This window comes from Hemicordylus capensis, chromosome 1 (genome assembly GCF_027244095.1).
Source record: "Hemicordylus capensis ecotype Gifberg chromosome 1, rHemCap1.1.pri, whole genome shotgun sequence".
NCBI classification, from domain to species: domain Eukaryota; kingdom Metazoa; phylum Chordata; class Lepidosauria; order Squamata; family Cordylidae; genus Hemicordylus; species Hemicordylus capensis.
The window spans coordinates 105,843,095-105,868,835 of NC_069657.1; the positions used below are offsets into that span (position 1 = coordinate 105,843,095).

A 25,741-nucleotide genomic window follows, 5' to 3' on the forward strand; every position below is an offset into this window, starting at 1 on the left:
TTGCAGGAATGCATTCTACCGCACCTCTCAGGGATGCCTCCTAAACAGGGAACCAGGCTATACATCCCTATACAACAATGTATATACATACCTTTATACAATTAGAGGGAATACTGCTGTCCCCGTCCACAGTAAATATACAGATAATGTAAATATACAGAGTAAATATACAGATAACAACCATGCAATGCACCCATGGTAGTGCTGCCTGGCCAGGCAACACATGCAACATCTTCAACAGAATTGCCCCCCACTCTGAGCAGATGCATTAGATCGGGTGTTAAGCAACTGACAGGGTTCCCTGAACGTTCCTGGAAGGGTGTGGGGTTATTTTAAGGAGCAGGGAGGGTGCCTCCTACCTGCCCATCTCTGCCCTGCCACATTTCCTCCTCCGGTGCTCTCCCAAAAAGCATGGGTGGGGTGGGGCTGCAGCATTCCTCCTTGCAGCCCCATTCAGCATCGCCACACAAATGGCCAACTGTGTGCACACAAATGCATCAGCCATTTGCATGGTGACACTGAATGGGGCTGCAAGGAGGAATGCTACAGCCCCACACCTATGCTTTTTGGGAGAGTGCTGGTGGGGGGAAAGTGGTGAGGCAGGGGCTGGCAAGTAGGCAGCACTTTCCCTGTCATTTAAAGCAACCACCCACCCTCCAAACTGGTTTGAACGCTGGTCGATGGAACCGGTTCAGAGCTCCAGAAAAGGAGTACCAAACCAGTTCCATGCACATCCCGACTGCAAGTATGCCTATTCTCCTTGTTCAATTATCACAATATTTCATATAGGAATTACAGGTAGAGGTCCGTTATGTTGGAAGGATGGGGGAACTGAGGGTGATTGTGATGTTTGTTGAAAAAAATGCATTCAAGTATTGCTTTTAGTGGGGATCACGTGATGAGTTCTCTGAAACTTATCCTGCAGTCTCAGTCTTGTCTTCCCATCCCTTTTTTGTCCAAGGGAGGTCTAAAGATGAAGGGGAAAGCTGCCTGTCCAGTGCACTTCTGTTCCTTTAAATGCAGGAACTGTAGGGATGTGGCATCCTTGTTGCCAAGCAGTGGCAGGAGGAGAAAGGAGATGGCAGGGGGTGGGGCATTAGCTCCAAGAGGCAACCAGTGAGAAACATGGTAACCCTAGAACCAATGCATTTTGGGGCTGCTCCAAGCCGGCCTCTCAGTGGTAGTGGGAGCAACTTTGGCATGGAACCCAGGTTACAGCAGCAGCAGAATTTGGATGACACAATGCCGCCTTCAAACTTCATGTTTCAGCAGCGAAAACCACTACAAACTGAAGGTTCAAATTATGGTTTGGGGTCAAAAACCAACCCAAGATTGGGTGCTGAAACTGTGGTTTCACAAATCTGTACAATCACAAAGTCAAACTTCTGGCACATTTATCTCCAGTTTGGCGTTATGTCCAAAAGTGGCCATGGAATACAGGTTATGTAGGGAGCTAACATCTGAAGAGGGCTCAAATATCTATTAAATCACTACCTCAGCTTTTGAATACAATAAGTTGGGAATCTTACAGTGCAAAGTTTTATCAAGACACACAAATACAGTTATCTGAATAGTATTTAATAAGTGCTAAAATTAAGGAGCTTTTAAAAAAGAGGCAAGATTTGGACTATACTGCAGTTAGAGAAAATACCTGTTACTTCATCTAAAATGTCTACTTTGTTCGATTTAACAACAGAATTTTAGTCACACACATGTGCACACACAACACTCATATCCATTTACAGTACGTACATAAACCTTTGCTGATCCAAGTGCCCATACGTTCAGAGATATTTGGAAAGCAGTGCTTGACAAAATCTTCAAATGTTACTGTTGCCAAAGCATTTATACTTGCAGCCACCGTGCTATAAAAACAAACATGGGCAATGTAAGAAAACTTTCCTCTTTGCCCCAACCATTATTGGTACCAAAGTATGCTAGTTCAAGTACTATCCAGCTAAATGACAATTCACAAAGCCCTGAAAGTGAAACTTGTGTGCCCAAGACCCACATATATATTCTTTATTTATTACCCATTTAGAAGGTTGATATCCCCCTTTTAACTTCAAGCAACTTTTTTTTAATTGATTTGGATCTAGTGGGACATTTCTCATAACAGTGAGCACTTTCCCAGCCTCCAGCGTGACTGGAATATCTCTCATGGGGATCTCCCAGTCCCTGTTTCCCACAGCAGCCCAAAATGGCTTAGGATGTGGCTCAAGGAGCTGCAGCAGGAGAGAGGAATTGATTGGAATTGTGGAAGGGCACCTTGTATAGGCAGAAATGCCAGCTGTATTGAACCAGTCTGTGACTGGCATGTGGGAATACGAGTGATTCATTTTCCAAGTGTGTGGGGTGGTTTGAAAGGAGAGAGGGCAAAAAATTCCCCTTTTGTGCTGTAGGAATGGGGAGGATATACCAAGGGACTATATCCCTAGCTTTCATGTGGCAACATTAAACTGAGATAGCAAGACCCACTCCATTGGCTGGGCTGGAACCAACTGCATTTGGCTCCTCTTCCACCAGGACTGTCTCCTTCACTGGTTATTCCACCTGGTCATTATAACATCTATTGTAACATTACTTATGAACAGGTACCTGAATTTGGCCCTACTTTTTGTTCTCTTCCCTCTCCTGTACTTTTTATTTTTGTATAAAGAGTATAAGCCTTTGGTCTAGGCCTGCTTTTGTTTTTAAGAACACTTTTTAGGTACAATTATTATGATTGTTTTTTTCATCATCATCATCATCATCATCTTTACATTTATATCCCGCTCTTCCTCCAAGGAGCCCAGAGTGGTGTACTACATACTTGAGTTTCTCTTTCACAACAACCCTAGGTTAGGCTGAGAGAGAAGTGACTGGCCCAGAGTCACCCAGCTAGTTTTCATGGCTGAATGGGGATTTGAACTCGGGTCTCCCCGGTCCTAGTCCAGCACTCTAACCACCACACCACGCTGGCATCATCATCATCATCATCATCATCACGCTGGCATCATCATCATCATCATTAATTAAATTGTGGGCAGCATTATGGCTCCATTATGTTGCATCCAGGGGCTGCTGCAGAGTTGGAATGCAGTCCCAATGTTTCCTGATAAGAAAGGATGGGTGGTAGTGCTAGCAGCAACAGCATAGTTTTCCCCGTTGTCATGAAGGGGGGAAACTGTGGAAGTGGTACTACTAGTGCTACCACCCATTCGTACCAGTTCCAGGACTGCATTTTGATTCAACAGCCGTGCTGAGGTGCAGTGTTAAGGAGCCATAACACTGCACATCATGTTAGCAATCATTATTATTATCATCATGATGTGACCAGCCTTCTAATTCATATCGCACTATGGATCATTTCCTGTTATAATACTTGACAAGGAGCTTCTACTCATGAAACTTGATGTAAAAATCTGCAAACTAGTCAGCCAAACTTTTGTAATTTTACACTTGCTACAAGAAATCAAAAACATTCTGTTGAGGAGACCTTCAAATTAGACTATTTCCTGAATGCCCTGCCTTATGTTGTCAACTTGTACTAAAGAGTTGCTATCTTTTTGTTTCTTCAAGTGTCTAATTGAAATCCACATTGCATTTTTTTAGTCAGACTTCATCACCCCAAACACAGCACATGTTACTATTTCTGCTACTGCTTCTGTTATGACACAGATTCACTGAGATCTTTCATGGACTGAGATTTAGCATGCTTGTCTTCTGTGTCAGTGTGGGGAGCTGAGTACATGGGTCGTATGGATTACAGTACACACATTTCTCATTATGGTGACTGGTCCTCTTTACCTGGTACTATAGTTGAGACTGTACCATTGGTACTTGCTACCACTGAGAGACCTTAAAGGCCAAGTTGAAGACAGAACATCCTGGAGAGAATCTATCTTTGTTTGCTAAGAGTCGACACCAATTTGACAGCACTTAATCAATCAATCAATGAATCAATCACAGTTGATTTCATTACATGAATGATCAAGCCCATTTCCATCCCTGTTTTAGTAGAATGAACTGCGTTGATAAAAGCTGGATAATGTTGATGAGGGATGCTATGCCCACATGACATTTCAGGAGAGACAAAGGCATGAAAAAAGCCAGGGGCTCCCATACTGCACATGGGACCACTGATGGAAACAAGAGGTGCACGTACTCCTTGTGAGCCCTTGTAAAGTCCGCCCGTACAGTTTGCAGAGGCAGGGCTGCTGCATGGCTACTAAGCCTTGGGGAAATGCAATTGCAATAGAACTTCCCTGCACCAGGGGTGTGCACAAAACCGGTGGGCCTGGTTTGGTTCGAGGCCAAATTGGCCTCAAACCCAAGGGGGCCAGTTTGGTCTGACACCCCCTCGACCCCCCTGGGGTTTGGTTCGGTTTGGGGGATTCGCGAACCAAAAATGTTTTTTTGGTGGGGGGATTTTTAACCTTGTACTCCCCTTGGGGGAGTTCCTGGAGGCGGCAGGGAGGGGTCCGTGGAGCTTCCTCCTCACCCCCGCCAGCCTTCTAAATAAACCCCTCGCCCCGTTCGGGCATATCGAGTTGGCTTCCACTGAGGGGAGCACACTGTGCCTGGTACAGGCGCTGCGTCAGTACATAGCGTTGCAGCCCAGCACACAGGGGTGACTGTTGTGCATATGGATGGCTTACTGCTTATGCAGTGCCAATTCTGGGCCATTTTGCAAAGAGCGCTCATTTTCTTGGGTGAACCAGTTCACCTGTTTAGCCTTCATTCCTTCTGAATTAGCGCAGCCACCAGCACCTGCAGGTTGGGCCGCAGTGATGGTGAGATTAAGCGTACTGGGCACTGGAAGTCTGGGGCCTTCCAGCGGTATGTTTGCTGATCAATGTGTACTTTATTTCTTGGCAGGTGCTGGTGGAGCAGCGGCTCCGGTGCGTGTGTTAATCTGCGGCCACTCACTGGTCTTCTGGGCCCACAAATGATCCAGCACCTCGCTGACTGGTACCCAGCTGGGTTTCCGACAACACACCACCCTGCGATGGCTGGGCATGAGGGGAATGCTGTGGGAGCAACTACTGCTGAGGATATGGGAGGAGCGGGCTAGCAGGCCCCCACCTGCGGTTTTAGTTATTCACTTGGAGGAGAATGATCTGGGGAAGCAAACTGGACTCTCCTTGATCCAGCAGGCCACCTCCGACTTCGCCACCATCCGCCAGTGGGCACCCGGTGCACTCATTGCACTCATTGTGTGGGCTGACTGCCTACAGTGCAGGGTCTGGAAGGGGGCTTGGAGCCCTGCAGGGGTTGAGAGGGCTCAATATAAGGTGAACGCAGCCATGGGCAGGTACGCCATTGCCTATGGGGGCGCTTACATTCATCAACCTGGAATCGTGCATTCGTTGCCCAAACTGTTCCGGCCCAATGGGGTGCATCTGTCCACAGCAGGGTACGACCTGTACTTGGCGAACCTGTGGAGGGCACTTGATGTGATCTTGGATGGGCAAGGAAGGCCAAGCTAGGCTGACCTCCCTTCATGGCAGCTACAGTGCGGCTGGGTGGATGTACACGTGGGTTGAGAACGGTGAGCACCCTTGGGCAGTTTGGAAAAAGGTGGATTGGGCAATTGGTCCCATGAGGCTTGGCAGCTCAGGGACCTTGATTTGCCAGAAAACATGCTTCAGGGGTTCCCACACCTCAAAGGTTGCATGGCTTGGGGTGTTGGAAAACCTAGGAGTGGCCCTGACCCAGACAGGTTGACAAGAATGGGGATGAAATGAGCGTAGCCCCCCTTCTACCCTGAATCAGGGTGTGTTGCCCATTAAGGGGCCTGGGAGAGGACACCAATGTCCAAAACCAGCCTGGTTAGGCCTGCACTGCTAAGGGGTGATTAATACTCACAGTTTGCTGATTGTACCACATTGATAAATTTGGCCCCTTTACCCAAGTTTATTGTGTCTGTGTGCTCCTTGGGACTGGGGTGTGGGGACAATTAGCTTTGTCTGCCTAACCCTTTTGTGTCCATCCAAGTTTTCTGGGCCTAGAAGCCTAACATGAAAATTAATATTTGCCTGATATTTTACTTCCATAGGTAATGATATGGTTTTCCCAGAGCTTTAGACAGGGAAGGAGCTTATGTCTACAAGAGTACACTACAGACTTTGTGCTAGATGGGATACAGAAAAAACAGAGCACTGCAGCATTTCATTGCAGGGTCAAGATGGAGAGGAGTGATGCAACATTTCCAAAGCAATGCTTCCATCAGCATGCAGTTCCCCTGTGATATTCTGTTTGGTTTGCCTCCACTGAAAGCAGCATATCAGCAATACATATACTAGATACATATACTATACTCATATACTAATACATGACTAGACGGATGAAGAAAAATGCGACGTACCAAATACAGATGGAAATGAAGAGACAAAAGTCCCACGGTGCTGTAAACAGGTTTATTGGAGCCCAATGTGTGTCAGCCGAAGCTTTCTTCAGGGGCAAAATATTAGCCAATGTAATGAAGATATCAGCAAATGTGCTTTATTAACTTTGGTTACTCTAAGATATTGTTACCTGTTTTGAAGAAGTGTTTTTATAGCAGGATTACATTGGCTAATATTTTGCCCCTGAAGAAGGCTTTGGCCGACATACGTTGGGCTCAAATAAACCTGTTTACAGCACAGTGGGACTTGTCTCTTCATTTTCATCAATACATGACTAGAAACAACCCAATGATGCACAGACCTGAGTGTTCCACTGAATGCACATGCAACAAATAATCCTGGAAGTCCAGGGGCTGAAGAAAAGATGATCATAACAAAATACGGCATTAGCTGTGAGGGGGAAAAGAATGAAAGATAAGGATAGCTGCCTCACACCATTGGTTCATGGTAGGCACTTTGATGTACACTTTAGGCTGCTGTACATCTGGGAGTGGAAGGCTGCCTTAATTTCAGGGCAAGAGCTCTGCATGATGGAATGCAAAGCTGATTCTGGTCCTCGCACTGAAGTGAATGAGGGCACTTTTGTGGGCAGGAGGACTATGTGTAGGTATCAGAATAAATGCTGGCTCCAGGATTTGGGGGCCTTAGGCAAGACCCCCTCCTTGGGCCTTGCACACTGATAGGGTTTACATACTGAACATGTTCTTATGCTGTTCCTGACCTGCTTCTTATATTCAGGAAGAATGGTGGTTCTGCTTCAGGGGCCTGGGTGGACGTTTGGTCTCTGGAGCTGGTCCTCACCAGTTTCTGCATATGTTCCTTCCACGTGTTTGCTGAATGGGTGGAGAGGGGAGCAAGATCACACCTACTGGCCCTGCCTCCAGCCTCTGCATATTCTGCTGAAGGTCTGAAAAGGGTTTCTAATGCATACAGATATGCCCACATGTCCTCATATGATTTGGAACCCAGTGCAATTAAAGTTCCCATTTGTATGGAAAGCCTGACTGGATGCATAGACCTATATGAGCATAGAAGCCCCTGCTAGACCTTCTGCTGAGCATATGGAGGCCAGGGGAGGAGCCAGTGGGTACAGTCACCCTCCCCACTCTACATATTCAACATGTGGAGGAATGTCTGGAAATGGCTTCAGAGATCACTGACTTTAGAGATCAATGGCTTTAGAGATCATCCAGAGCTTCTTTCTGGTAGTGGGAAAAGGTGCGCCAGTGCAAGGGAGAGCTTTCCTAGTTGTGTTCCAGCTAGGTGCGCAGACAGCCAAATGGTGGCCTGGGTCCAGCTCCACCTGGCGGCCCCTCTAGCAATGTCCATGCATGTGACATCTTGCACATGGGGCATGGCTCAGGCTCCAGAAGAGCTCCGAGAGAACTCCTCCCACCCATGCCCAGGATCTGGAGAGACCTGAGCCAGCTCTCCCCTGTCTTTTTCAGGCAGCGCTTGCTGCCTGACAGCTTCTATAACCCTTTCTCTCCAATGCTGGAGGGTAGAAGAAGGGGAAAGCTCATGCAGGCTCTCCAGAGCTTGAGGTCATGCCCCTTTTGCATGTGATATCATGGGGGCACTCCCTGAGCCAGAGCGAATCATCAAAATCCACTCCGCACACTTGCACTCCTGAGGCTAGGCAGCTGAAGCAGTAGTAGGAAAGCTCTTCCTTGCACTGGAGCATCTTCCTTTTCCACTAACAAAAGACTGCTCTAGATATTAGCTATCGATCTGGTGGATCTTAAGTTTACTAGGTTAGCTATGACCAATGGGAATTGTTTGTTTGTTTGTTTGTTTGTTTTTCAAATTTGTAGACTGCCCCAAACTTCAATCTCTGGGCAGCTTACAACAACATAAAACAGATTAAAAATGAGAACCTAAAAACAATTTAAAACCACCGTCAAGTTAAAAAGCTTGGGTGAAAAAAATAAGTCTGTAGAGACTTTTAAAAGGCTGTCAGAGAAGGGAAGGCTCTCAGCAGGGAGCACATTCCTGAGTCTCAGGGCAGCAACAGAGAAGGCCACCAGATGAGCTAGTGCAGGGATTCTCAAACTTGGGTCCTCAGGTGTTATTGGACTTCAACTCCCATAATCCCCAGCCTCAGTGGCCTTTGGTTGGGGATTATGGGAGTTGAAGTCCAATAACACCTGAGGACCCAAGTTTGAGAATCACTGAGCTAGTGGCAACTGCAGATGAATCTCAATGGGCAGTGGGCCTCGTGGCAAAGACATTCTCTTAAATACCCTGAGGAAAGCTGTTTAGGACTTGATCCATTATAACTAGCACCTTGTATTTTCCCGGAAACGTATTAGTAGCCAGTGTAGCTCTTTTACTATAGGAGTAATATGGTCTCTTCAAGATGACCAACCTGGCCATCGCATTCTGGACCAACTGCAGTTTCCGGACTATGAACAAAGACAGCCTCACATAAAGCACACTGAAGTAGTCAAGTGTGGAGATTACCAACATATGTACCACTGTTTTGAGGTTGTTTATCTCAAGAAATGGACACAGCTGGAATATCAGCCAAAGCTGATAGAATGCAATTCTGGGTACCACTTCAACCTGGGACACCAGGGAGAGGGACATCAGAAGCACCCCCAGACTGCACACCTGTTCCTTCTGGGGAAGTGTGACCCTATCTAGGACCAGCAGATCAAAATCATCTCCTGAGTTCCAAGCCTGCATAATAAGTACCTCTGTTTTATCTGGATTCAGTCTCAGTTTGTTATCCCTCATCAAGCCCAGCATTGCCTCCAGGCAGGCATTTAGGGAGGCTATGCCTTCTCCCAATGATGTTGATATGGAGAAATAGATTTGGGTGTCATCAGCATACTGATAGCACCCTGCACCATATCTCCTTATGATCTCTCCCAGCTATTTCACATAGATGTTAAAAAGCATTGGAGAACGTATAGAGTCCTGAGGGACACCATGTAAAAATTCAGATTTTGAAGATCAACAGTCTCCAAGGAACATCATCTAGAATCTGCCCAAGAGGTAGGAGTGGAACCACTGCAAAGCAGTGCCTACCACCCCCAACCCCCTCAGACGTTCCAGAAGGAAACTATAGTGTCGAAAGCCACTGAGATGTCCAAAAGGACCAACAGATTCACACTCCCTCTGTCAATTCCTAATTGGAGATCATCCAACAGGCAATCTCCACCCCATAGCCCACCCAAAAGCCAGTTTGAAATGGGTCTAGACAATCAGTTTCCTCCAGCACTTCCTGGAGCTGGGAGGCCACTACTCTCTCAATTACCTTGCTCAGCCACAGAAGGTTGGAGACACGCCTATAGTTGCTTAACTTTGAAGGATCCAACACAGGCTTCTTCAGAAGAGTTATAATAATTGCCTCCTTAAGACAAGGGGGCATCCTGCCCTCCCTCAGAGAAGCATTTATGATTTCCACCAGGCCTTCTACAATAACCCCCACACCCCGCACTGCTTGATAGTATAAGCCATGTTGGACAAGGGTCAAGAGAACAGGTGGCACTGGTCCACATCTTCAGGAGTCACAAACCGAAACTAACCCAGCCGAACTACGTAAGAGGAGTTGCTGGACTCCTCCACATCACACTGCAGTAATTGTGCAGTCTAAGTCTAAGTCGGCCTGAATATAAGTTTTGTCCACAAAGAATTAGGGAATAAGATGGCTCCTTCATCCACTGTGCCTTTCTTGCCTTTCAACTTCTGCCCACTTAGCATCCAGCATTGGTATATCAATGCACAACCTCAGATCTCTGTGGGCATGTTCAATAACATGCATGAAGCCATGAATTCTGCATCTGCACATCATAAAGCTGCCCACCAATGTATCAATGCTGCAATGATCATTCACACAATAAGTTGGCTTTCTGTTTACATGTCTGCTTTCAGTACCTGATCAGGTGCTGAAATAAAACCAGCCGTCCATGGATCGCAGCTCCTAAAATGGGTATACATCACCAAACCAGAAAAGACTGCACATACCAGGATGATCCACAGTCCCACTAAATTAAGATACAGTGCACTAAAAAGAAAAAGAAAAGAAAGTGTGCTGCTTAGGAGTAATCCATTACTGTAGTCATTCTTGTATGCCACCAGTGTTTTAGTTTATACTTTAAAAGTTATCAGCAACTTTTCCCCATACTTCTTTCTGCAGCACTATTGACTGCAGGTACATAGTGTCAAACTAGTGTTCATAGAAACACATGTGACCAGCAGTTGCAAATGCACAGCTCCATCATCTTTCTACATATATCATGGAGCCATAGACCAATCAGAGCTCTCTAGTGTGTGCCCTTGTTTGAAATGCAAGTCTGTTAATCACAATATTCATCTGCTGCAAGAGCCAAGAAACATCTGTGTAAAAACTGGAATCCTATGGCTAATTTACTTGCCACAGAAAGATAAAACATATTTTGAGTACGGCTATCCTAGTCTATGAATTGTAATGGGCAGCTATTAAAAATGTACTATCTCTGCAGTCTTTAGTTCTTAGTTATTGTTATTATGCTATTTACACACAGTCTACCAGATGTTAGTGACTGGATTTGGCTCTGAAGAGCCTGATCGAGCTCTCCCCTGTCATTTCAGGCAATGACGTTTCAAGCAGCACTTAACCAAATCCTACCAAATTTATCATCATCATCATTTATAGACCACCCCATCCAAAGGCTCTGGGCTGTGCACAAGAAGTTTTAAAAGACATAAAACAAACACCATCTAAAACACACTACTTAAAACAATATAAAAACATGAATGACCTCAGAACAGTAGTATATCTGCTGGTCACCTCCAGATTTGACTACTGCAATGCGCTCTATGTGGGGCTGCCTTTGTACATGGTCCGGAAACTGCAGTTAGTCCAGAACGCGGCAGCCAGGTTGGTCTCTGGGTCATCTCAGAGAGACCATATCACACCTATCTTAAAAGATCTACACTGTCTGCCGATAAGTTTCCGGGCAAAGTACAAGGTTTTGGTTATAACCTATATAAAGCCCTAAACAGCTTGGGCCCTGGGCATTTAACAGAATGTCTTCTTTGCTATGAACCACACTGCCCACTGAGATCATCTGGAGACGTTTGTCTGCAGTTGCCACCGGCTCGTCTAGTGGCTACTCAGGGTTGGTCCTTCTCCATTGCTGCCCCGAGGCTTTGGAACACACTTCCTGCTGAAATAAGAGCCTCCCCATCTCTTACAACTTTTAAAAGGGCAGTCAAGATGCATTTGTTCACCTAGGCTTTTAATTAGATACTGTTTTAATTGTGTTTTAATAGTTTTAACTTCCTACAATTTTAATTGTTGAAATGTTTTAATCTTTTTATTGGTTGTTTTTAATGTCTTGTAAACCACCGAGAGAACTTGCGTTTTGGGCAGTATAAAAATATGTTAAAGAAATAATAAATAAATAAATAAATAAATAAATAAATAAATAAATAAATTTTGAAACAATTCAGAACTATTTAAAACCAATTTATATACCAATTTAAAAACCTTAGAAGGCCAGGCCAAACAAATATGTTTTCAGTGTTTTCTTAAAAGCCAACAGTAAGCATAAACTGCAGATATCTGCAAGGAGTGCTTTCCATAGGCCAGGAGCAGCTACAGAGAAGGCCCGGTTCCGTGTTGCCACCAGACATACCGGTGGTAATTGGAGACGGACCTCTCCAGATGACCTCAGTGTGCAGGGTATCATACAGAAGAAGGCTGTATGAAGGCTGTTTATATCATTTGGAGTAATGTTATTAATAGGAATGTGGTACAAGAAAAATTATTCCAGAATCACAACTCTTGTCTTGTTTTTGAGCTTAACTGAAAGAAGATGTTTCTGTCTGTTGCATTTGATTTTAAGCTTATCAAAATTCTCACCTTTATGGCTATTACTCAGCACTTGAATACTCTGATGCATATTTGTATGGATGTTTAACCTCTGAATTATTGCTACTGCACAAACAAGAATATGGTAAATTAAACAGATATTCTTAATGGCCTAAGTTCCAATATAGAATGACTACTTACAGCTTGGCATGCTTCTCTGATTTGCAGGAAATGCATCTTTGCATTGTAGACTGGTTAACACCATACATTCCTAACCAGGTAAATGTTCCTCCTATTGAAATTGTCCAAAATGTGTGTCGTCTCAGAGGATCAACATCAAAGCTACACAAATGATATACAACAGAGACAATTAGTTCATCTCCGAACTTCAAAACGGAAATCTTAAAACTTGCTTAGGCTATATTCATATATACAGTTGTTCAGCTGCTTAAATCCCATTTACCTCAATGGGATTAACGAAGCCTCATTATATGCAGGATTGCAGCCTAATAATGCAGATAGATCTACCATACAAATCCACAAATACAACTCTACCTGGATTTTAGAAAAATCGAAATATGAATAAGCCATTTTATTTTTCATATAATTTAAATACCATTCTTCATTATGCAGGCATGTGAGTGCCTGTGTATCTTGGGTACAGAGGTAAACCAATATTCTATATGTTATTTCACCCAATCCCCACCCGCCGACCTTATGTAATTTCTCAAAGCTTTCCCTTTGCACTGTTCATGGTAGAACAGGCATTTTAAAGCTCAGAATCACCTGTTGAAGAAGTGTGTGAGTTTTAAAAAATGAATTCATGGGGAAATGGCTAAGTTAGGGGGAACAGAAGTTGAAAAGCATACATTAAACCACAAGACTGAAATTGCGTCTTTTTGCCTCCCTGGCTTTGCAAAGGGAGAGTTTGCTAACAAATAGCGAAGCCCAGATGAACTCAATTTCTTTGAGAAAAGTCTCTTTCAATAGTCAGTGCTCTGTAAATGTTCCTTTCATTGCTTAGTCAAAGTAAGTATGTTCTTAATTTCTACAAATAAAGAGAATTGCTCGTATTAGCTTGTATGGTAATGTCAAATTCGTATGTGCCCAGTAAGATCCAGCCAAGAGTATTCTATAGAATATTCATGAGGAGACAGAAAGGGGGAACAGTTAGCTGAGCTGAGCTGATTGAGGCAGAGGCATATTTTAATTCACTCCCCACCTCTCTCTCATGGTGTGTGCATGTGGAGAGGGGGGAGATGTTCAGGACAAGAAAAGTGAAGATAATCTTTAGCATTGCCAAGTGTAATAGAGGCAGACCTGAGTGCCTGGGTTTAAGACAAGCCATAGCTCTATATAATTTGACCAACATGGCAAATATAGCAAGTTGCTAACCCAGAATGGAAGGGAACAAAAATCCTTGCCAAATGAGCTGGCAAGGATGCCCAGCCTAATTGCCCAAGGGAACATCTCCATATGGTATCATCCATAGAACAAATTTACAGGAATCATATTTAGATAAATTAATTATTACATTAAGATTCCAATGCTAAGCATTCTTAATTGAAAGAAAGTTCAATTGAGCTCCCACTGAACTCAGAGAGAGTTACTTCTCGGTAAACTTACATAGGGCGGAGCTGTGCAAATTGCAATAACAAAAACTATAAAAGCATAAGACTAGCCTTGCTTCCTCAGACATCCTTTTCACATGTGGTGGGCTGGGTGGACAAAGTGTTGCCCGAACTGGCCCAAAGCCAGGTTAAGCAAAATGCAAGATGATAGGCTGAGAAAAGTCAATGTCTTGTTCCTCCCCCTCCCCCAACATAGACTGATACTGAACAGAATGTGAGCGAAGCAAGAATTCCACTGTCCCTCATCAAACCCTTGGCATTTTAGGCCAGATACATTTTTCCTTTTTAAACTTATTTTTGTTGGAGATAGAACTCCAGGAGCATCAACTCTTGGAACTTTTTATTTGAATGGCCACTAGGAGCACTAGGAGTAGTGGCAATGAGAAAGGGCTCCCCCCGCCCGGTCCTCTCTCTTTCATCTGGCTTTCTCTGATTGATAGATTGATATTCTCAGGGCCAAGCTCAGACATACAGGCTTTCTTTCTATCCAAGAATGGGGCGATTCTCATGACCAACAAAAATCGGGCTAGGAGAGCCTAGCCCGATTTTTGTTGGTCGTAAGAACCACCAGGCTCACAGTCGAGCCCGGTGGTTCTTGAGTGGGTAACCCGCTCGAGAACCCCTGCTAAAAAGCAGGTTTGTGGAGCGAGCGCTCCAGCAAACCTGCTTTTTAGGCTCATGAGTAGCTGCAGCGTGGCTTTGCGCCATGCCTACTCACAAGTAGACCCCCGGCCGGGAGGCGAAAAGCTGCCTCCCGGCTCCGGGGGTCTCCCCAGTATGCCCTGCGCGCTTGCGCAGGGCATACTGGGACTTGCAGGGGCCATGCGGCCCCCACTCCCCTCACCCCCGCCAGCTCTGTCACAGAGCCGGGCATCATGTGGGCGGCCGATCCGGCTGCCCAGGGCTCCCTGCCCACTCGTGAGCGAGGAGAGCGGGCTTAGCCCGCTCTCCCTGCTCACCAGTAAAAAACGGGTCTCACTGATCATGAGACCCGTCCAATGCATCTTCCCAATAAAGCTTACAGGAGAACCTCAATAATCACAAGGGTTCCATTCTGAGCTGCAGCCATGGATATGGAAACTGTGACTATCAAGTTATGGGATCCTATGGGATCATGAGGGTTAGGTTCCCGGCTGTCTGGAAATGTCTGGAAATTGGATGAATTTCGTGGGGAGGAGCTTTTTACCATGCTCTGCTGCTCCCCCTGAGTTGCCTCCAAATTGGCAGAAAATTTGCATGGTTTTTTCCTAATTATTTTGTGGCTCTGTCGAAGAAAATGGTGGCTAGAAAGGACCTCTGTGGTCATTTCTGGTCACCTCCATTCTGTGGATATGCAAGGTTGGCATGTTTTTCCCCCTGCATGGGCCAAGGCCAGGAGTCTTTTTCCTGACAGCGGATATGTGAATTCACAGATATGGAGTCCATGGATAACAAGGTCCACCTGTACTTGCTTTTGGATTTTAAACAGCTGCCTCAAGCTACTTTTTAATGGGCTCAACTTTTACTGTTCATGCTGGAAATTCCTCCGCTCCAACAATTTTCTCAAAGCAATTTTTTAAAAAAGGTTTTCTGCAGGCCTCCAAGGCACACTTCCAGTGACCAGGGATCCATTCCTGCTATCTGTCTTGGTGTATTTTGGTGCCTTGCCCATCATATGAGACACACAGTTTAGTAATAGAATATCCCTGAAATAAAATGGGCTATCAAAGCAACAACCAAGGCTATTGCTATTGTTTTGAGCATAAGAAGTTGTACTGCTTACTCAAATATGCTAAGGCGAGATCCATTGTTGGCATTCTCCCAGATGTTTGCAGGTCCCCCATTTTGAAGAGTTCCTTGAATCAAAACTGTTAAAAATCCAGTCACCATGACAATCAGTTGAAAGGCATCTGTCCAGACAACAGCTTTTAATCCTCCCTAAGACAAAGAAAAGCTGGATTTAAGCATTTGCCTTCATCTTGAGCAGTTATACTAGAAGCCTCAAGAAGACCACTTGGAGATTAAAACATAGGAGGATCTTACTATGTTGGACACTGATCATGTGCATGCAGACAGAGAAAAGACAGGAAATGATACATTAGTCCTGTGATGAATTTTTGAGAGGCTTGATTCTCCTTGCAAAGCAGAAGTTTCAGGGCAACAAAAATGTCCACAAAAAGCTCCTCTCTTCCACTCCTTTTTATATTTTTCATGCCAGTACCCAACTATTCTTCTGCCAATCTGCTACTGTGAGATGGGGGAGGAAATGAATGAACTGATGCATCCTGCTCTGCCACACTCCACTGGCAGTTTCACTGCCTGCCAGCACTGCACAACCAGACTTTTGCAATGACCCAGATGTCGCTATGTATTGTTTATAGACTTGGGGATAACATGCCCACCGAATGTTCTTGGAAATTTCTCGGGAGAAGAATATAAGAGGAGGCGCTTCTGAAGAATTTCTACTGAACTTTCAAACTTTCTCTGAAATTCTCATTCAGGTCTTTTTCTTCAGCACAGCAGGTGGCTTTCTGGAAATGATGTTAATCCCCAGCATTCAGAAGAAGAAAATGAAGAAGAAACAATAGTGTCCAGCCACCATTGAGAGGGACAGAAAGCATTTAGACTTCTGGTGCTTGCTTTCTGTAAAAGGGTAAGATAATTACTCCACAAGTGGCTGATGAATTCTGTTTTATTATATCACAAAGTTTATGAACAAAATCACATTTTTTAAAGATCAGAATATTCTTGTCTATGTCTAGTTATGAATGATTAGCTGGAGCAGAATGAATAGAGGGATTAATATTTCAATGTCCTTGTTGTGTTTTAGATTACTGGAAAATGCATGTACTGTAATTCAAAATAGCAGGTTATCTCTTAATGCAACTTTCAATACATCTTCATACCTTTATCGCTTATTTAAACGGTCGAACTTCAGCCTTGCCTTTTTAAGCTTTTTGATGAATATTTTGAAAAGAATTATGGCATGAGAATATAAAGTTCTCTTTTATTTCATACGAACTGTATCTGAATCCTTTCTTCACTACCATAAAAGTTAACAACTGGAATATTCTTGTCATACGCAGTTTCTAGCAGAGGCATTTATTATCATAGTTTGCCTTTACATACCAGAGTACAGTAGAAGCTACAAACAATTCCTGTTGCAAATACTGAGCCCCAAAGATCAAAGCCAGTCACTGAAAAGCCAGAAGAAATCAAATTAGATGTAGTTCATCTAGAGGCACCACAATGTCTAATATAGATTGTTTTAGTAGGGTAAGGACACCCACTAATTTTACTTACCTGCTTCTATTATTGCTTAACATAAATTTTGCCTAGCAGGTGCAGTTTCCTTTTTACTGATGGCTTGCCCCCACCCCCAGTTCCCTGCAAATTATGATTAATTGCTTTTGAAGAAAGCATGGGGAACAATATGCACAATAAATGTTCATGGCATACTGAAATTAGTACATTAGACAAGACCCAAAAAGCTATTTAGGCATGTCCAGTGAGATTATTGAGGGGTCCCCCCCCCTTTGATCAGCAGGGACCTCCCCTTCATCCATGCTGTATCTCAATCTAAACGTATGCAGGTGCTGAAAAGCTATTCAGCTATTACCATTAGTTGGTGGTGCCAGGTGTCCCTCCACCCTTTCCCCCCTATCTTTTTGGCAGTGATAAAAGAGATATTGTTAAAACTGTTCCAGGCAACACACACACACACACACCCCGAGGGATTATTCTGCATTATGACATAGATTACTGCCTGGAGCATTATGGCAGAAAAATCATGGCATGCCCACTAGGCTCTACAGCTGCCATTTTAAAAAAGAAAAAAGGAACAAGGACAGTGGCCAACACCAGTAATAAGCTATCCCTGAAGCTATTGCAGAGTTTCTCATCCCCCCTGAAATTATCCCATTCTAACCCTCTATATTGCACTGAATACACAAAATTCAAGCCCCCAAATTCTTCTATGAACATTTTCACATCAGTCCTAACAAGAATTATTTATACACTGAGGCACTTCACATGACACGCTCATAGCTGGGCAGCCAGATCAGCCACCCACATGGCAGAGCCGTCAGGGGCTGTGGGGATCGTGGGCCTCGCAGCCCCCGGGAGTCCCAGGATGCCCCACACAAGTGCGGGGGGCATACTGAAGAGACCCCTGAGCCTGAGATGCTGTTTGCAGCCTCCCGGTGGGGGTCTCCTTGTATGTTGCCATGCCACAGAACCACACCGCAGCAGCACACGAGCAACCAAACAGGGTTAGCAGAGCACTAGCTCCACTAACCTCATTTAAGGGGAGGGGTACTTTGGGTGGTTTGCTGCTGGGAGCTGTGCGGCTCCCGTGGTAGCAGGTGACCAGGAGAAATCAGGCTAGGCTCCCTTAGCCCAATTTCTCCTGGTCATGTGAATAGCTTCTCTCTATAATAAAAGTTGGTTTTTAAATATGGCGTTGGTTTTTAATATGGCAAATAGGCCAGTCTGGCCACAACAATGTGGTATCAGACTGCACTGGTGTGCACATTGTGGGGACACTGGATCAAGAGTGTCCTGCTCACTTTACATATGACATTGGAACACAAGCTTGGAATGACAAAAAGTGCTGAAGTAGACAACATGGTCTTGGATCTTACTCCAAACTGAGCACTGTGCCAAAACCTTGAGTAACTGTTCGGCACACATCTTCTCCAGTTACTTTTTAGCAAAATGAAAACTGAGCTAATAACACAATCCTGCAAAGAGGGAAAGACGGAGGGCTGCCAGGCAACAGGAGAACACCAAATCCTTTTTCAAAGTATTATTTTTCACATTTCTCCTCTACTTCTTGTGTTGTGACCAGGATAATTGGCAAAACTGTATGCATTGGCCTGGAAACTCACCTTGGTTGAGAGCCAAAGCCGGAGCATAGACTACTACTCCAGTGTAAAGAATCTGTGAAGGTGCAGAAAGAACATTAAAAGAAGAAACCTGACATCTCAGCAAAATAAATGTGAACTAGAGAAGTGTCCACAGAAAAGACCAAAACAGCAACATAAAAAATGACATAGGGGCCACAAAAGGATCATAGGTTGCATCACAAATTACACTTTCTATTCTGGCAGCATTCACAGACAGAGGCAAGCTCCAGCACAAATGGGAACACATATTCATGCATGCACACAAATCCATTCTTATGAGCTTTCCTCATTCTGGCTTATCATCTCACCTCATCATGCTCCTCAAATTTTCTGTGTGACTGTATTTTGTTTCTTGTGTTGGCCAGACTACCAGTAATCTAAACTTTCTTCCAACTGGGAAAATGGCCACTGTTCTTATAACAAGAAACAGCTACTGTATTCCGAACAGCACAACATTTTAAAGGATTGGCAAGGATCTGGGAACCTCCATAATAATTAGTCAGAGTTCTAATTTGGAGAATGTTCTAATCTGTAATGTAATTAGCATAATGGGTAATTCAACTCTCTCCATGCAAATACATCCTTAAACCTTGGGAAGCATTTGAGCCATTGTCCAAAATTGTACAGCAGTCTAATTTTTATTTAAGAATTCTGGCTGACATGATGAAGAATATTACTCAAAGTAATCCCAAATAAAAAGGATAGGTAGGCAATGCCTGATTTGTCCTTTTACTTTTAATGTGACTACTTTGAGTAATTTTCTCAAAGAATTTCCACAGAATCATTTACATTTGCAAGGTGAATGCCTCAGCTTCCAGCCTCAGAGACAAGATGCCTCTAAATACCAGTTGCAGGGAAGCAACAACAAGAAAGAGGGCATGCCTTCACCTCTTGCCTGTGGGCTTCTCTGAGCCATCTGTGGGCTACTGTGTGAAACAGGATGCTGGACTAGATAGGCCTTGAGCCTGATTCAGTAGGGTTGTTCTTAAGTTCTTATGTGAGCAACGTCTAGCATAAGTGCCAACCTATTGCTGATGCTGCTACTTTATTTAGAGAGTGGAAACCTTTGGGAAAACAAACAGTACCCTTCATAGGCATAAGCACCAGGTTATTCACTAGGCAACAACAGAGTCCCCATTCTATGTCGGCAATTTGAGACCCAGATGATTTGTGAAGATTGCTCCTGGATTCTCTCCAGAAAGCGGCCATTATTGCAATGATGGGGAACAGCATCAAAAGTTGCCAAGCAATCCTAATAAGAAGGAAGGATGCTCTCTTAATAGCATATGATGTGCAAATAATGTCAGTTGCTGTGCTAAGGCAAGCTGAAGTTCAGAATAAATCTTAAAAGAATTGAACCATTAGTCTGCTGTACCTCTGGTACACAAATGTATGAAGCAATATCTGCCTTCAGAGATGAGTGAAAGCAGCCCCTTCCAATCAAACTTGGCTACAGCCCTAGTAAGAAGGCTGATGGTTCCTACAACAACTTCAAAGGCTGAGGAACTTCAGTCTCTGGATATCAGAGGCAGGGGAGCAACAGCAGGAGAGTGGACATGCCTTCATCTCTTGTCCATGGACTTCCCAGAGGCATCTGGTGGGCCACTGTGGGGAACAGGGTGCTGGACTAGATAGGCCTTGGGCCTGATCCAGCACAGGGCTGTTCTTATGTTCTTAACATATTCAGGCATTGCCATTTGGAGCTGTTGCAGGGCAGGGACAACTCCTTTGCTCCTGAGGTAGAGCTAAAGGTAACACACATGAAGTGCTATATAAATGCTAACTAGAAGAGTGTGTTGATAATGATTTCCAAAGAAATGTATGGATTTCAAGGGTTTGAAATTTTTGCAGAAATTTTTGCAGAAATTTTTGCAGATCCCTCAGATTCAAAGCAGGTCACTTTGAAATGTGTGCAGATCGCTCAGAAACCCAAATTTCAAAAATGAAATCTGCTTGCTATATGCAGGAGTCTATGACAACCTTACAGTAAAGGAGGAGTTTGGACTTCATTGTATGTAAGCATGCATATAGAAATTTTAAAAACCTCAGATAAGCCCTGACTGTATGAAAAGTAGCTGTCTTAACTAATTAAACTAAGTGAAAATAAAATAAGTAGAGGAAGCCACAATTCTAAGCAGGGCCACTGTGGGGGAGGGGTGGTCAGAGGAGAACCTGCTGTACCGGACCGCAGAGCCAGTGGGGGGGCCTAGCAGCAGTAGCATAAGAGGAAAAGCTGCAATCCTATGCATTCAGACATGGCAGCAATCCCACTGGAATTAATAGAATTTACTCCTGAGTAAACCAGCATAGGATCAGGATGACTTTCAGGTTCTCATGAGCCCTTTCTCACGAGCAGTGAGAAAGTGCTACAGGGTTTGCGGGGAGGAGGTCCTGAAGAGCTTACCTTCCTGCAGATGATTATTCCACTTTCCCTGGGCAGGCAGATTATTTACCCAGATGAGCATTGCCAGCTGCAGGGGTTGGGATGCCGGGACGCATTGCCCTGCATTGCCCCACCCCCTGAAGTTCCAATAATGCACCACACGAGTGTGCGAGTCCCCTCCCCACCCCAGGTCTGCTAGCAGCTGCAGTTGGCAGCCATGGTTGAAAGATGATTATAAAAATGAGGTTAAGGGAGTGTTCGCTCCCTTAACCTTGTTTTAAAGGGAGGCTTCATAGGCAGGTTTGCCACCATGGTGTTGCTGGGATCGGTCCAATCCCAGTGGTACACATGCATATGCAAAACCAGGCTGGGCTCCCTTAGCCCTGTTTGTACATGTGTGTGAATAGCCTCTCTTTGTGTTTGCATGTGTGGTTGGACGGGGAGGAGAAATACCTGGACCCAGAAAATTCTGTTGATGCACTCCTAATCCTAAGCACATGTATTTAGAATTCAATGAAAGGGAAATCAAAAGGTTTCATTTCTAGATAATGGCCCAGAGTCCTAAATGAGCAGGAGCTTCTGGTTTTCTTATGTGAGGGGAGTGTGTAGGGATGTGCATGGAACCGACAACTGCTGGTTCAAAGGTAAGGGGGATAGCTTTAAGGACCAGGGAGGGTGCTCTTACCTCTCCCCCGGGCATGTTTCCTCCACCCTCTCTGTGCTTTACAATGATCCTGCGGGGCATCAGCATACTTCTTTGCCACCCTGGTGTGTGGCCGACCGGAAGTACCGGGGCATTTCTGGGTACTTCTGGTCCGCCACACACCGGTGTGGCAAAGAGGTGCGCTGCCGCCCTGTGGGACCATTTTAAAGCACAGTGCTGGTGGGGAAAATATGACAGGAGGGGTAAGAACACCCTCCACAGTTCTTAAAGCTATCCCCCCCACACCTTTGAACTGGCTGAACCACTGGACTTTCGAATCGGTTTGGAGGTCCCTACGTTGCTTCCACACAATCACTTCTACCCAGGTTTTCTTCTTACCTCACTTCCACACAACCGAAAACTGGGAACACACACAGCTCCCAAGCCCAGGTAGAACACAGTTTTTGATTGTGTGAATGACCTCAGAGTTTAACACTGGTATTAGAAATAGCCTAGGAAGTCAAAAGGGGAAAGAATGCTCTTTATTCTTTTGAGAGACTGACAAAGGGCCCCCATCACCTTAAAAATCAGGCTGACTGCGGGGTTATTTCTAAACAATCCAGCTGCTTCCAGACCCACTTTCAACACTGTAATTGTGTATAGTTTGGGGCTTTTAAAACTATCTGAACTGGGAAACACTCCATGTGCACACAAGCTTTTTCTGTCACACATGCCAACTGGACTAGTAGAGAATGGGGAAAATCTTTGCACAGAAGCTCCATGCACACCCAAAACTCCTTTCACACCCAAAGCTCGCCAAAATCAGGGTTTTTGTCACTCATCTGAATATAAAACATCTTACCGTTTGTACTATGTAAATCAGCGTTGCAGCAATACGAACAGGCTTGGTAAACCTTAACTCCAAATACTAGAAAAAAAGATGAAAAGAATAAATGAAAAACATCTGCCACATCATTCTGATCACATCTTACTCACCAAGGAGGTTCAGTAATGAATGTGAAACTGCTCTCATTGTGCTTCTTCCCCACTACATACAGAGAGTAGACAATGAGGTGAGTCTCACAATACGTGAGACCCGCCGGAGGGGGTTCTGTGGGGTTCTGCTCTCCCAGCAGATGATCAAGGCAGCAGCCCAGGCGGCCAGATTGGCTGCCCACACAACTGCCAGCTCCATCACAGAGCCTGCGGGAGCTGCGGGGATCGGGGGCTATGTGGCCCTGAGAAGTTCCAGGATAGTGGTGTGCATGGTTTGGTCCGGAGGCCATTGACAAGGCCTCCGGACCGGTCTGGAATTCCCATGGTTTGGTTCGGAAGGGCGGGGGGAGTTTCTCTTTAAGGGGTGGTGGTAGTACTCCCCCCCCCCGCCGCTGCTCTTCCCCCTCTGGCGCTGGCGGTTTTCAAAACGCTCTTGGGGTGGCAGAGTTCCTCCCTGCCGCCCCTGCCCCCGTCATTGTCCTTGCTAGCTTAAAAGTAGGCAGAGCTGGTGGCGCGCATGCGCCCTTTGCAGCGCGCGCTCTCATCTTTGCCGCTGGCGCGCGTGCCGCATACATCACGCTGCACGCGCGCACCAGCAGCGGAGACGAGCGTGCGTGCCGCAAAGGGCTCATGTGCGCCACCAGCTCTGCCTACTTTTAAGCTAGCAAGGACAACGACGGGGGCAGGGGCGGCAGGGAGGAACCCTGCCACCCCAATAACGTTTTGAAAACCGCCAGCACCGGAGGGGGAAGAGCGGCGGGAGGGGGTAAGTACTACCACCACCCCTTAAAGAGAAACTCCCCCCCGTGCCGGACTGCAGGAATTCCAGACCATGCACACCCCTATTCCAGGATGCCCTTCCCAGCTGGGAGTCTCCTTATGTGTTGCCGTGGAGCGGAGGAGCACTGCGGCAATACAAGATCAGGAAGCCCAGGTTAGTGGGGTGCTCGCTCCGCTCACCTGGGCTAAGGGGAGGGCTACTTTGGCAGGCTAGCCACCAGGGAACCACCAGGCTCACCTGCGAGCCCGCTGGTTCTCATGATTGACAGCTGAGTACAAAACACAGAAATCACCTGTCATCCATTTACATCCCACCCTCTGTTGTGATTATTCAGATCAGGGCTGGCCCTCCCTTGAAACAGGGTCAAGCAACTGCTTCAGGTGGCAGTTTGTGTGCCAGTTCTTATGCACACACAGTGTTAACAGGCACTAGACACCATGTGGGTGGCTAGCAGAGGAATGAATGCAAAATGGTATCATGTGGCTTTCCCTTAATCCCTTCCTTCCTTTTCTGTTAGGAAGGGGGAGCGATTTGAAATAAGGAAGGAACTGGAGGTTTGATTTTAACCTAAGAAAGGAGAAAGGCAAGGAAAGGGAGAGGTGCTATTTGTTGCTTTGCTTCAAGCAGCAGACTGTCATGGGCTGGCACTGGTTCATATAATTTATGAGCTGATAATTGTGTGTACGTGTATGTGTACGTGTGTGTGTGCGCGCGCGCGTGCGCACATGCACGCTAACTAGGCAAAGAGGCACCTTTTTAATGTGGTGATTCTCTTTATTTAGTAACTGGCCCTATCCACCCCCAGCACAGTACTCCAGTGACTGTTGCTGGTGCCTATCTTATGTTTGTTTTTAGACTGTGAGCCCTTTGGGGAAAGGGATCCATCTTATTTATTTATTTGTTATTTCTCTATGTAAGCCATGTAAACTATGTAAGCCATTTTCACTTCTCTACTTCCAGTCTCCTAAAAGCCCAGAAAAAGGAAGTCGTAAACGGGTCCTCAGCCTGGGCAATTGCTCACTTAGGCCTTCAAAACAGTTATGATTTCTGGTGCTCTGATGCTCCCTGAAGCTGTGCCTCTTCTGTATCTCACCATTCCATACCTATTTCCCCTTACTTTCCCCCTTTATCCAATTACACCATCTAGTCTTTCCTTTGAAGTGCACCGAATACAAAGACATGTTCCCCCCGCCTTCTAAATTTAGTGTCTTGATAGACAGTTAATGGGTCACAGTGGCTGCTTCAAGTTGCTTCACATGAATTGCAGTACTGGACAAGAAAAAGATAAAAGACATTTGCTCTGCTCTGATTTGTGGCCCTTGGTTATTTCACAATCCATATATATTGAGGCTATTCACACAAGACTGCAAAAATCAGGCTAAGGGAGCCTAGCCCAATTTTTGCAATCCATGTGAACCATCGGGCTAGTGGTGTGCCCGAACCGGTCCGGCGGCCATTCCAAAGAATGGCCGAACTGCCGGACCGGTTCGGACTGGGCTGGTTCGGGTCCGGGTGGGGGGTATATCTTTAAGGGCGGGGAGGGCTTGCTTAGCCCTCCCGCCTCCTTGCCCCCGCCAGCGCCCGTATTTAACATTATAGGGGCGCTGGAAACCAGCCGCCCCCCCCCCCGCCGCCGCCACCGCTGCCGCCGCGAAATCACTCTTAAAAACATCCAGCCCTCCCTCCCTCCCAGCTAGCTGCCCGCCCGCCCCCCCACCCACCCACCCAGTCGCTCACCCGGTCGGTAGATACTAAGCGAGAGGAGCTCTGGCACAGAGCTCCTCTCGCTAGGAAGGCCTCCGGGAGAATGGTGGCTTGCGCGCGCGCGCGCATGCTCGCGCCGCAAACCACGCCGTTCTCCGGAGGCCCGGTCTACCCGCCGGGAAAGGGCCGGGTAGACCGGGCCTCCGATCGCTGGGTAGACCAGGCCTCCGATCGCCGGAGGCCCGGTCTACCCAGCGATCGGAGGCCCGGTCTACCCGGCCCTTTCCCGGCGGGTAGACCGGGCCTCCGGAGAATGGCGTGGTTTGCGGCGCGCGCATGCGCGCGCAAGCCACCATTCTCCCGGAGGCCTTCCTAGCGAGAGGAGCTCTGTGCCGGAGCTCCTCTCGCTTAGTATCTACCGACCGGGTGAGCGACTGGGTGGGTGGGGGGGCGGGCGGGCAGCTAGCTGGGAGGGAGGGAGGGCTGGATGTTTTTAAGAGTGATTTCGCGGCGGCGGCGGCGGCG

At 45.9% G+C, this 25,741-nt stretch overlaps 1 protein-coding gene across 2 annotated transcripts in view; it reads right to left on the minus strand.

Moving 5' to 3' along the window:
- The window catches only part of SLC5A12 (solute carrier family 5 member 12), a 46,412-nt gene that overhangs the window by 14,803 nt on the left and 5,868 nt on the right, over positions 1-25,741 (minus strand). For both annotated transcript variants that reach the window (XM_053283566.1, XM_053283567.1), the window contains exons 2-9: positions 22,598-22,663; positions 18,692-18,743; positions 16,932-16,999; positions 15,586-15,740; positions 12,394-12,534; positions 10,272-10,401; positions 6,691-6,779; positions 1,753-1,865 (exon numbers count right to left, since the gene is read on the minus strand). In XM_053283566.1, coding sequence (XP_053139541.1) covers positions 1,753-1,865; positions 6,691-6,779; positions 10,272-10,401; positions 12,394-12,534; positions 15,586-15,740; positions 16,932-16,999; positions 18,692-18,743; positions 22,598-22,663 — 814 coding nt within the window. The remainder of the gene's footprint in view (positions 1-1,752; positions 1,866-6,690; positions 6,780-10,271; positions 10,402-12,393; positions 12,535-15,585; positions 15,741-16,931; positions 17,000-18,691; positions 18,744-22,597; positions 22,664-25,741) is intronic.